At 45.9% G+C, this 13,607-nt stretch overlaps 1 protein-coding gene across 1 annotated transcript in view; it reads left to right on the top strand.

Annotated features, from left to right (window-relative positions):
• The first annotated feature begins 6 nt into the window (after positions 1-6).
• Positions 7-13,607, top strand: part of BRSK1 (BR serine/threonine kinase 1) — a 65,928-nt gene continuing 52,327 nt past the window's right edge. Inside the window, exons 1-2 of the mRNA XM_061590124.1 lie at positions 7-396; positions 10,979-11,457. Coding sequence (XP_061446108.1) covers positions 11,340-11,457 — 118 coding nt within the window. The 5' untranslated portion in view covers positions 7-396; positions 10,979-11,339. The remainder of the gene's footprint in view (positions 397-10,978; positions 11,458-13,607) is intronic.

The raw sequence follows: 13,607 nt of genomic DNA, 5'->3' as shown, positions 1-13,607 counted from the left end.
CCTGGCGGCGAATCGCGGCCATTGCATAGGGACCGGTGGGGATTGCGGAAGGCTTTCCGAAGCGGTTTCCCTCCAAATGACGGGAAATGTTCTGCACTCGGCGTGTTCTTCGTGTCTGTGCATTTTCCCCACCTTTGCAATAAAGTGACAGCCGAGGGATTTATGGCCTTGCACCCCCGCCTTAAAAGAGACGCGAAAACGGCTGAGTCTGAGGGTACCCTCGGCGCTCCACACCTGAACACACACCTGTTCATAAGCGAGGCGAGGCCTTTGTGGGGTGGCAAGTCGCGGCACTCCCCGCTGCCCATTTCTCTCACATACACATGCGCGCGCACCCCTCCAACTAACTTTACCTCGTCCGAGAAGGGGCTCCGGATTCTTCCCGTGCCTTCTGAAGTACGTACAGGTATTAAAGATACTTTTATTTTTTGTCTCTTTAATGTTTGTATTTATTTCATTTCATTGTGTTTACTTCGTTTTCTTTTTCTTTTCCTGTTAAATTTGAAAATAATTTTTTAAAAAGTGCATACAGTTGTACTGTCCGTGATCAGTGAGGAAATATTGGACCTGGAGCGTAATGGTCTCTGAGGGAGTCCCCTCTTTCATAAGGAGAGCCTGCTGGATCAGGCCAGTGGCCCATCGAATCCAGCATCCTGCTGTCACAGTGACCAACCAGATGCCCATGGCAAACTGCAAACAGGTCCTGAGTGCAAGAGACAAAAGAATGTACTTCTCCACACAGTGCATAGTCAAACTATGGAATTTGCTCCCACAAGAGGCAATGATGGCCACCAACTTGAATGGCTTTAAAAGAAGATTAGACAAATTTCCCGGCTACTTGCCACGAAAGCTATGCTCTGACTCCATGGTGGGAGGAGTTGTGCTCCTGAACACCAGTTGCTGGAAACCGCAGGAGGGGTGAGTGCTCCTCCGCTCAGGCCCTGCTTGTGATTGGCCACTGTGAGGTAGAGGTGAAAAGATTGGTTCTCTTGGTTTCTAATCTTAAATCTTTCTAATCTTAAATTCAGTTCTCCACATTTCTGCAGCAATTTACGTTGCTATTTTTTAAAAAAAAAAACCTCATGAAAATTCTCCAGCGTTTTAGTGTGAATTTCTCCTAAGAAACACGTTTGTAGGCAGTTTTGACAAATGTACACATTTTTGCAAGCAATTTCTTGTCATATAGTGCATGCTGTTTTCACTCATATATTGTATCATGTGTGCTATTTTCACTCATATATTCATTTTTATGCACACTTTCCCCTAACATACCCATTTTTGTAAACATTGGTTATTTGGTGAACTGCATTGCAAAATTTGAATAAGTGTGAATTTTGAAGGATGGCTGTGTTTCGGTTCTCATAGTGTTTCGGAAAGGGTGAATTTTATAGATTCAGCTTGAAATGCAAACTGAATCAAATTTCTCATCCATCCCTATTGTGAGAACAGGATGCTGGACTAGATGGGCCACTGGCCTGATCCAGCAGGCTCTTCTTATGTTTGTATGTTCTTAACTGGTATTCAGAAGCATATTGCCTCCAATTGTAGAGGTAGAATATATCCACCATGGATAATCGCCGTCTTTAGCCTTATCCTCCATTAACTTGTCTAATCCTCTTGTAAAGCCATCCAAGTTGGTGCCCATCACTACACCTTGCACAAGTGAATGCCATTGTTTAACTATGCACTATGTGAAGTAGTTTATTTTGTCTACCCTGAATCTTCAGTTTTTTCAGATAGCAATGTATATCGCTTCACTTCCTTCAAAATGGGGTAAACAAGCCTGGTTGTATTTAGGGGCTCTCCTGCTTATTCCGCTGGGGTGGGGGGTAGAGGGAGGTGCTCTGGACTTCTGTCCTGCCCTGACGGTGCCATTGACCATGTTATATGTAGTAGTGGAGTGGGTGTGATGTGAAATGCTTGCTCCCCTTTTTCAGTTGAGAGATACATTGCTTTGTAGCTGCACAACTTTCCATACAAACTAGCCAGTAATTCAGCATATTTCTCCTCAATCAGCCATGGTTATTCTAAGGTAGGAATTCCTTACCCCATCCTACAGACACCTCCAAACTGCAATTCCCACTTCCATTAATGTCATCATCAACACCACCACCTAGTGGTGGCTGGTAGCTCCAGTGCCAGTAGGACAGTGGAATCCGCTCCAAGTTTTAGTCTGAATTTTCAAGGAGCTGTTCAGGATGCTCAGCACTTTGTCTGGACTAAAAACCAGAGAGGATTCACTGCACTACTGACACCAGAACCAACAGAATCCACTGCTAATCTCAGTGCCATAAAAACTTCACTGGCTCCATTCTCAAAATCAACTTAATTTTATAGTCACAAAGTATTCTTTCTGGACAGTTGGCAACCCTACGTGATAGGGGCAATATAAAAAGTTTCAGAGCCTTGGATAGTTTCTTGAAAGTTTGAATTAAAACACAGAACAGATTCCATATCCCCACTGACATGGAGCAATCAGCCACTACTGTCATCACCCTTTATTAGATTTTTTTAGACATCTTCTAAAAACAATCTCAAGGCAACAAAAATTATACATTTTTTTAAAAAAAAATAACTATAGAAAAAAAACCAGTTGACCATACAGTACTAAAACCACACCATCCCATAAAAAACTAAAACATCACCAGTACATTGGCCGATGAAACAGATGCTGATCAGAAATTAATAAACTACAGGATCCAATGCCTTGGAGAAGAAGGAAGTGTTGACCTGGGCCTGTGAAGATAGTTGTCAGTGCCAGGCAGGTCTCACTGGGTAGAGTGTTCCATAAATGGAGGGTCCACAACCCAAAAGGCCCTTTTTGCCACCCTCTGAACCTCTCTTGGAGGGAGCATTTGGAGGAGGGCCTCATCTCTTCATTATATATCCGAAGGCCCAGTGTCAGCACCCAGCATAATGAAGCGTCTGTTGGGGTCCACACACCCTGTCAGAGCCCACCAGAGCTGATGCCTAAGCCTTCACCACAGTCCTCAACTACTATTTAAGTTGTGTGGATCGCTGTTGGCCCTGGCAGTGCTGCAGCCAGCCAGCCTTTCTTGGTGGGCTTACCCTGGTGACTGCCAAGTTGTAATATGGCCCATAAAGTTGCAAGAAATAAAAAGTGGCAGCCACCAGGCACTGATGGAGCAGGGTTTGGCTCCCAATCCTTTGCAGCACAGCTGCCAAGGGTGCAGCACATTTTTAAAGTAATGGTTACTGGGTTACTGGGCTTTCATTTTTTAATTCAAATGGCTTGCATGTGGAAACCTCCCTACCACTTACAAGCTCTGACATTTGGATTGAGGCAAAAGTGGTTCAAACTAAAACAAACAGGGAATACAGCCTTTCAAATGCAACTTAAAAAAATTACTAGCATAGCAAAAATCTTACTAGCCTGCCCACCCACAAGTGAATACAAAAATTAACAGCAAATTAAAATTAATAACTGCTGATTATGATCCATGCCCTTCTGTATCAGAATTCTTACAAAGGAGAATACAGAGAGCCAGACATCACACGTACAGGCGAGATATTTTAAGACATTTTTCAGAAACATCAATGGTCTGAAATAACCCTAAGAATTATTGTGTAATGTGGCCCTATGTTCTACTGTTTCTATTCAACTTCACTAAAACTTCATACCCCTATTCAGTGTTTTAGTGGCTTCCAACCTGAATTTGTGTTCTTGGTACATGGATTAAATTTTATGTGCCCATTTATGTCCACTGGGTGTCCAAAAGCTAGGACTGGGTGTCCATTTGGACATGCAACTATTACTTTAAAAATGCCTTGCAAGGGCAAGAGTGGGAAAGGGCTATTGTGCTGCTCATGCCCTACTTGTGGGCTTCCCATGGGTATCTGGTTGACCACTGTGAAGGCAGGATGTTCTTTGGATGACTGTGTGTCCTACTTTACAGAGGACAGCTCTATATTTGAAGGGCTGCTGATCCAAGTGTGGTTTAAAGAGAAAAACACACACAAGGGAGCTGTCCATTGAAGATGCTTGTCACCGATTAGCACCCAGACAGCAGACTGAGTAGGAACACCCGGTCACGGTCTTCCCCGCTATGGCGAGATGTGTTGTGTTTCCATTTAAATTAATTATTTCTAATGTTGTAGCCATTCATTTAAATCAGCGTATGCATTTTTTGTGCAAATATCTGGCCTCTCTTTTAGCAATGCATAAAGCCCCGCCCGCTTTTGCTGCCGCCGGGTAAACAGCAGTGCTGTAGTAGGCTACTGCCAGTGGAGGGCCAACATGAGGGCAGGCAAGTGGTGGGCAGTCTGAAGAGGGGTCCCCAACACTTGGAGCTGGACCTGCCCACCTTTGCTCCAGATGAGCATCCTGATTTGCTTGCACAATCCTTATGCAGAGGTTAATCCACTTTGAACGAAACTGGGACTGTTTGCCATTAGGAAAGTGATGGAGAAAACGCACTGAGAAGTGTGGAATGAACAAATCTTTAATGGGAAGATGCATCAACACCAGGTAAGCACATCAGGAGGAATGCTCATTGTCATATAACTGCTCCTCAAACAAGCACTCAATAAAGGCCAGGCATCGTTTAACCTCCGCATCAGGATTGCTAATTTCTCTGAATGGTAAGGGGTCTATGACACCACCACCCCATGACCCTGGACATCTACAGCCCTGGAGAGGTCCAGGCACATACAGTAAATTTAGGTTTCACAATTAAAGAGCAAAGGACAAGGAATATACTGAATTAGATCTTTGATCCATCTAGCTCAGTATTGTCAACACTGACTGGCAGCGGCTCTCCAGGATTTCAGACAGGAGTTTCCCCAAGCCTTACCTGGAGAAGCCAGAGACTGAACCTGGGGCCTTTTGCATGCAAAACATGTGCTGTGCCAATGAGCAATGGGCCCTTACCTTTGTTGGTCCTGAAGCTACTGCCAGTCATTTTCAATGAGCTGTTGTGTAAAGGAATAGGAAGAAAATATTCTGTTCACTTTATCCACATCTCACTTTATTTTATAAACCTCTGTCATGTCCACAGTCCACTTCCTGGCACATTTTCAAACATTTGTTCTCAGTATTTTTGCCAGAGTTAGGCAGCCTAGATTTTAATTGCAGATGTTTGTTTGTTTGTGTTATATGGCAGTATAGTTCTGAGACGGGCATGGTCTAAAGGTACAAAAGGCCACCATGCTGTTGAAGCTAAGCTGGTCGGGGTCTGATCAGCACCTCGATGAATGATTGCCTGGGAACTATATGTAAGCTGTCTTGGGATATAAATGCAAGAAAATAATGCATAGTATATTTAAAGGGACAAACATCCCATTTATTTTCTGGTGGTATTCCCTTCCTTTTCTCAATGGCCACTGGTATGCAAGGAGTTGAGATAGGAGCATAATGAGATCCTGGATCTTATTGCTGTAAGGAATGATGACCGAGTTCAGAGTGAACTGAACAAAGGCACAGAAATAAAGTAAACTCTCTGCCATGGATACCCTGGCTGGCATGAGCTTGTAGTCATCTGTCGGTCTCAGTGTTCCCCAGCTGTAAAATGGAACCAGTGTTTTTTAGGTTGCACTTTCTCACTGTGGCACAATGGAGTTATGTTAGGTTGATCTATGGGACCCTGTATAATATGTGAATAGCACTACTTGGAGGCAGCAGACTTACACCAACATGCAATCGTTGTGCTGGGAGAGAGGGAGATTTGTTTGAGGGTCCTTCCTCGTCCTCCCTTCTGCTATACCCATCTGGTTTTGCCCCTGCACTTGAGACCCATAATATTTTAGGAAACCCAATTCCTGGGTTTTGTAGAAAACGTTGGGAGGGGATGCCCCTCTCTGCATGCAAGCAGGAGGGTGTAGACAAATATGAGGTTCCTTCCTCCTGCATCATTAATAAAAATAAAGCAGCCTAGATTTCTGACTCGGATTTAATCAATAAACCAAACAACCAAGCAGAGAGAGAGAGAGAAACGGGGATTATTTCTGCCTCGCAGACAACTTGAAAGTTCATCATATCTTCTTTCGAAATGTCAGCTGCTGTCTTCCTGCCCTGCCAGCGATGTCTTTCTCTCACACCCACTTTGTTCCTAGCTATAAACGACAGTATTGCAATGGCCAGGTGAAATGCAGCAGGTGGTGGTGGGCAAATAATAGGTTTGTTAGCACTCCTACCCCACCCCCACCCCTCCTTGCACTCATTTATTTATTTTGCCCTGCCTCTTGGTCTGGAGACCTTCAGGAAGGCCCACGCTATCGACAATCAAAAGAAAAAGAGAAGAAAAGAAACAGAACGCAGCCCAAGAAAATATGATCACAAACATAACACAGCAACAGCAAAACTCTATTAGGAACAAAAGTATCAGTGGAGCAGAAACATAGCCTTGATTTATGCCTGCTGAAAAAGCATATACTGTTTTTTTGTTTCATGTCTCCTTCCCACCTCCATCACCACCTTTATTTAAGTGGGCCTTTTGAGGATCTTTATTTTACTGTGCATCCTTCTTGATGCCATTTTAAACTGCTGTTTGCTTCAGTGCAATCCTATGCACACTTACCAAGGCTCAGATATCTCAAGGGGAATTACTTTTGAGTAAATATGCACAGAATTCTACAGTTAGTTCCCCTGCCCACCCATACGGTACATAATATTTTTGTCGTGCCCATTACTTTGAGGGTGAAACATCCAGTGTGGAGTGGTGTGTTTGAATAGGCCACCATGGACAGAAGCGCTTGTACATTGTCTCAGGCGTAACCCATTTCATTTGAAGTCTGCTCACTTCACTTTAGTGGAGGAACATCGCAAGCTGCCTTTCCCAGTCAACAGTCAGACCATTGGTCTATCTAGCTCCATATTATCTACAATGCCTGGCAGTGGCTCAGGTTTCGGAGAGGAAGTCTTTCCCTGGCCCTATCTGGAAATGCCAGGGATTGAGCTTGAGGCCTTTTGCACAGAAAGCAGATGCTCCACCACTGAGCCACAGCTCCTCACAGGGCCATAGCTGAGCCGCAGAACACCACCTTGTTATGTAGATGGTGCCAGGTTCGATCCCTGCCATCCCCAGTTAAAAGGATCTTGCAGTTGTTGGGTAAGTCTTCTGCTTAAGACCCCAGAGAGCTGCTGCCACAGGTCACAGATTATATAACAGATGCTGAGTGAATTTGAGATTTATTTTAGGGATATGCTGTCCCATCCCAGCCAATACAATAGATTTCATCACTTTTCATTCAGCGACCATAACAAAGGATAAGGTGTTATTGTCATTGACATTGGTATCCCACTCCTTGTTCCATTGACCTTCCCCCAAAGAATCCTGGGGACTGTAGTTTTATCCCTCACAGAGCTACAATCCCCAGCAAAGTAAACTGACAGAGTACAGTTCCCAGGATTCTTTGGGGAAAGGCATGTGCTTTGAATGTGTGGTGTGGATGTGACCAAACTCCAGGATTTACAGGCTAGAAGTCAGGTGGAAAAGCCATACAGTTAGAATTAATGAATGAATTAGAATTAACATGCCTCTGAACACATTCCGTGCCTAAGCATTTGTTTTCAGTACCAGGAATGAACTGAGCACACAGTCCTTTCCCATAAAACTCTATTCCTGGTTAGCTTTCTTCATTTCCAGGAGCTTAGTCATATTGCTGTTTCTTTCGTGAAACAATTGGGAGTCAGAAACGTTTGCTAATCTACTGTAAATCATGCAGAGATCTACCAGTAGATCCCAATCTACCTTCTGCCCACCCGGATGCACATGGATGTATGCTGACCAAATTTATCCTCATAACAACCTTGTGAGGTAGATTAGGCTCAGAGAGAAAGTGACTGGCTCAAGATCACCTGGTTGGCTTCAAGGCCGAGTGGGCACTGATCTCCCTGGCCAAAGTGTGGAGTAATACAGACATGCATGTGTGAAGGAGCCACATGTGTCTGCCTGGCACACAGGCAAAACAACACATGCCTATAGAGACAGGCAGGTGTCTCCCAAAACTTTTCAGCTTCCCCGTCCCCTCTCAATGCAATCTTTAGCCCAATGCATCCCCAAGGTCCTGGTCCCCTGTTGAAAGTTAGCTTGGGTGCATGTAAATGAGGGCCAAATTAAACATTCAGCAAAACTCGGCATTGCAAACTATGTCTGTGTTTTTTAAAAGATTAATAGCAGGAGTGGGGGGGATTTGGGGGGGAGACAGAAGTGGTGGAAGAAAGAGTTAAGCTTCCTTTTCCCATACTTTGCACACAAACACCCCCAAAAGTGGTAGAGCATCTGCTCTGCATGCAGAAGGTCCCAGGTCTAACCCTTAACATCTCCAGGTAGTGTTGAGAAGGACCCCATCCTGAAACCGTGGAGAGCGCTGCCAGTCAGGATAGACAGTAGAGAGCTAGATGGACCAATGGTCTGACACAGTATAAGGCAGCTTCCTGTGTTCATCCCTCCCAGTGCCTACTATTAATTACACACACACACACACACACACAGAAAGAGAGAGAGAGAGTTGTGGTTTGTAAGGACTCCTTGAGTGTCATTTCTAGTTTGGCCTTGGACCAAATGAATATTCTTGCCCTATTTATCCTCACCTCCTAATCTGTATGTCAAAATATTGATTGCAAGTTCCTCAAGGCAGAGACCTGTGACCCACAGGTGAACAGCAAACAATGGCTCCCCCACCCTGCAACTCGAGGTGCATATTATCCAATGCTGGGCAAGTTAAGTTTGGCCCCTGATGCAGAAGAGCCCACAAAAATAAAAATGGGAGTAAAAATGCAATGATAATAAATTCAGTAACTAGCGATTTGCTGCTCCTTTATGCCTCAAAGCAGCTGTCTGAGGTGACTGGCTCACTCTCCCTAACAGCAGGGCCAGCCTGCCTATCTTCTTGTTGTGTTCCTGATGAGTCCTTGAACTCTTTAATGCCTCTTTAAAAAACAACTCTGATAATACCTCTTGCTTGCCTGAATGCAAGACAAAGAGGAGTGTGTGCAGAAATTAGCCTACTGGACAAAGGTAAAATTTTCATTAGTTGTTCCACTCAGTTGTGCCTCTGGCCCTATCCACCACTGGCATGTGGCCCCCAGAAGGTTACCTGGAAGGGAATATGGCCCACAGGCTCCCTACCCCTGCTGTAAAAAGCTATCCATATTGATAATGCCATATAAGTAAACAAACAGTGCAATCCTGATTGTGTTTATCCCACAAGATGCAGTAATGGCCACCAGCTTGGATGGCTTTAAAAGAAGATTAGACAAAATCATGGAGGACAGGGCTATCAATGGCTACTAGCCATGATGGCTGTGATCTGCCACCCTAGTCAGAGGTAGCATGCTTCTGAAAACCAGTTGCCGGAAGCCTCAGGAGGGGAGAGTGTTCTTGCACTCAGGTCCTGCTTGCAGGCTTCCCCGGGCACCTGGTTGGCCACTGTGAGAACAGGATGCTGGACTAGATGGGCCACTGGCCTGATCCAGCAGGCTCTTCTTATGTTCTTATGTTCTTAAAAGTGAGCTGTTAAGTGGGGCTTACTCGCATGTGACAATCCATAGGACTACAGCCTTATTCAACTATCTGGGTCCTTTCTATTCTGGCACTAATCATTCGTTCCACAGAAGACCATGCAAAGATCCTTTGCTGTGTGCAAAGCCCTGCAGACTGAAGCACTAGCCCAACTGCCATTAGAAAGAGAGACAGAACAAGATGACAGTCATCCCACCTAAAACTAAGCCTTGAGAGCAAAGCAGCAGCTCTTCTCAAATCAGGGTTGTTGTGAAGGTGGCACAAGTTGGAGCAAAGCTGTCACCCCACAACAAATCCAATGTGAATCAAAGGGGCGCCTCAACTAGAGGCCGTTTAAACCACCCATGGCTGTGTACACACCATACATTTAAAGCACATGGCTTTCCCCAAATAATCCTGGGAACTGTAGTTTACGCCTCGCAGAGCTAGCATTTCCAGCACCCTTAACAAACTACAGTTCCCAGGATTCTTTGGGAGAAGTCATGTGCTTCAAATGTATGGTGTCTACACAGCCTATGTCTTGGCCAGAGAAGAGAGAAAAATTCCACCACTTGCCTCAGGATCTTATCCCTCTCTGGAACAATAAGCCTGCCTTCTAGGTGTTTTGTTACAGTGTGTATGTGTGTCCACGTGTATGTGCACATGCACGCACATACACACACACACTTCACCATATTAAAATTGCTAGTCTCTAGGCACAAATCTGGAGACACTCCTAACTACCAGTATCAAGGCACACAAGAGGCCTACCTGGCTTCCTTGCACACCTGAGATTGTATGACCAGTTCTGACAGGTATACACAGATATCCATCCGGAGAAATAGAGATACAATTCATAAATGGTTATGCAAACCTGAAGAGTTGAGCACTGCACACGCTGAACTACACCACTCTCTCGCAGGAGTGGAGTTACAGGTATGTATGTCCAGTCAGTATCGCACAGCATATGTTCACTGTTTGGGGCAGGTGGAGGGAAGAGAGGGAGAGAGAGAGAAGCATTTCTCTCCCTGTCTCCTGTGTGACCACACCTGATCTCCTATAAACACAATGCAAGTCTCTCTGCTCATGTATACATTATCTTATGCATGCACTTACACACCCCTTCCTCCCCAAATCACATCATCTCGCAATCACATAAATCTCTTGCCTACAAGACCACAGTTATGTTCTGACTTACACTCTTTCTCTATCACACACACTGTGTAAAACCTTGCACGCATAATACATCTCCTCCACAACCACGCGCGCACAATCAGCAAATGAAAAACTACCTCCTATAAATCTGGCAGATAAATGACACAATTTTCCTCTCTCCCATAGAGGTCCTATCCCTGGTTAACCCCTCCCACCCAGCTGCTGCACCCCTCCCTGCTGACCCCTTCCCCCTCCCTTCCTTTCCCACCCCGCCCCCTAATCCCCACCCCTTTCCCCTGCCTGGGGAGGAGGTGCTGCCTTTGTTCCGCCAAGGGTTAACCTGGATTGTGTCTGTCACCCAGTTGCCCGGATGCTGATGTAAGGGGAGAGCTCAAGAGATCCCTTCAGATTGCAGTGAGAGGAGGCGAAGGACCAGAGCAGAAGAGCCTCTCCGCCAGCATCCTTCATCCACAGCGGCATCAGCACCATCAGCACCAACAGCAGCATCCTTGGCTGGACCAGCTGGATGATGCTGGTACCCGGACTGTAGCATCCTTCATCCTTCTCCCTTCCCCTCCCTGATGCCGAGAGCACCCCCCTCCCTCAGGATGCCGGCCCCGGTATTGTCCCTATAGGGGGATATCAGGGGGGCCTTGCTTTGCCTCTCCCCTCCCCAAATCCCCTGTCTCTCATTGTTGCTCAGAAGGGCGACAGACAAAAGCCATGTCCGGTGGCAAAGAAGCAGGTGGGGTCCACCCTTACCAGCCACAACAGAGCCAGCAGCATGCCCAGTATGTGGGGCCCTACCGGCTGGAGAAAACGCTGGGGAAAGGGCAGACTGGTGAGTACTCAGCGCCCTGCTGCTTGTGGAGGTGGGGTGGGGAAGGAGGGGCAGCCCCAGTGCCACGGAGATGGGCATGATGGAACAACCTCGGCGGAAGAGAAGATTTTCCGTCAGCCCCGCCGGCCTCTGACATGCAGCGGTGATGGGGAAGGAAGGAAATAACAGGCAATCTGACAAAATGATTGAGGTTCAGCCGGCATATTTGTGATGAATAAAAACTGTGTTGTGTGGTAGAAGTGTTTGTCCCATTGCAGAATAAAGGGAGGGGAGAAGAGATCCAAAAAGGGGGAGGGAGGATGTATTTCCTGTTTGGAAAACAGATTGGGGGTGGTAAGGCAAAAGCTGAATTCTTCCTTTCCTGGAGTTTCTTTGAGAAGAGTAAATGGGAGTCCTGTTTGGGGCGAACAGCTCCTTGGGCGGCTAGGTTTAGATTAGGAAAAGAAGATAGCACTTTGGATGTTGGGGCACCTGGATCTCACACATACACTCTGACATGTTTGGGAGAGGAGTGCAAATTGTGTGTGTGTGGAGCAGTCAGAAGGGGAAAGGCGTCAAGATGGTATGTGATGGAGTTAGAGGAGTGCACAGTGTTTACCCTGCTGGAGTTTATTTGGGGTGTTTGTGCATAGCAGGGAATAGTTTGCTTTTACAGAGGTGGCAGACAGAAAAAGAGAAACTAAAATAAATAAAAATAAAATAGGGCTAGGTTTCTGAAAGGGGTTCCTACTCAGCTGCAAGGACTGTTTGGGGATTGTTGGGTTCTTAGGACCCACAGTGTGTATTGTGGCAGCAGAGAGGCAGGTGTGTGTATGATAACACGCATAAATACCTCGATGGAAGGGGGAAGGCACCAGTGGGTCACCCATATTTTTGGGACAAGTCAGCTTCAGTACCTCTGCCCAGGTGCCTGTGCCTTGAAGATTGGGGCCTGAAGCAGAAAGTGTTAGGGATGAAGCAATCGCTTTAAAAAATGCTGCAATGACCGAGGTTGGTTGGAGGGGGAGAACCAAGAGAAACAAACTGATCCAAATTTATGTCACACAGATTCCCTACCCAAAAATCTGGCTCTAGAGGGCGGGGAGGCACAGGGCAAACCCACGTCTCCATATCACCCTTCTATCTTGAGACTCTGTATTTATGAGGGGGCAAGCTATAGGAAAGGCCTATAGATCTCTCCCCCCCCCACCACCCTCAATCTTCTCCTGCTGCAGCACTCTGGATGAATGGAAGAGTGTGTGTGTTTTTTACTCTCTGCAGGGATGCCGATTCGATTGTGCGGTTTAGATTATGGGGCTTGGTTAAGAGAGAGATTGCTTGAATAAATGCCTAAACACTGGGCAATATGAAAACCTGTCTTCTTTGGCTTCTTTTCCCCTTTCTCTGAGACTGTCAGTCGTCAGATGAAAGGTTGAGGATGGGAGGTGTGTGTGTGGGGGGAACGGACCATGCATCTCTCTGCAATGATGCAGGAAAACCCAAACCACAAGGCCTCTCCTCTCTCTCTCTCTCTCAATTTGTGTGTGTCTGTGTGTGTAAAATGAGTATTGTGCCTTAGAAAGGGGGTGATTACTGCAATGGCAGAAAAAGATACCGTAAGAGAGGAAGGAGCCAGGATGCGTGTGTGCATGTTTGGAAGGTTTTAATTTTTTAAAAAAGAATAACAACAATAATAAAGAACTGGAGCAGGTGGGTGAAAGAGACAGAAGAGGCAGCAAGGAATAAGGGAGGGCGGGATTTTGCTGAATAATCATTTCTGCGCTGTAGCGGCAGGCAGTTCATGCAAAGATGTTTCAGGAATCTCAGACTGAATGGGTAGGTGGACGGAGTCTTATTGGGGGTGGGTGGGATGATGAGGCCTGTTTGTTTCCTATACCTCAGAAGGAGGGGAGACGAGCAGCAACAGGACAAATGGACACCTCCTGCAAGAGAGGAGAGTTTTCCTCCTTTGCTCAGATGAATTTTGTCACTGTATGTCTAGTACCATCGTTTCCTCTTCTCTTAAAGAGTGTTGTTATTGTTATGGGAATCCTCAGTGTAGTAAAATACATTGGTAGGAAACAACAGGAGCCCATGCACCAGTGACATGCCCAAGGTCACTTATGGGATGTTGGTGGCAGAGATAAAAATCAGAAACTGCACATATCCCA

Source organism: Rhineura floridana, chromosome 11 (genome assembly GCF_030035675.1).
Source record: "Rhineura floridana isolate rRhiFlo1 chromosome 11, rRhiFlo1.hap2, whole genome shotgun sequence".
In the NCBI taxonomy this organism is placed as follows: Eukaryota; Metazoa; Chordata; class Lepidosauria; order Squamata; family Rhineuridae; genus Rhineura; species Rhineura floridana.
Note: the sequence above shows the minus strand (reverse complement) of the source record. Positions and strands in the feature narration are given on the sequence as shown.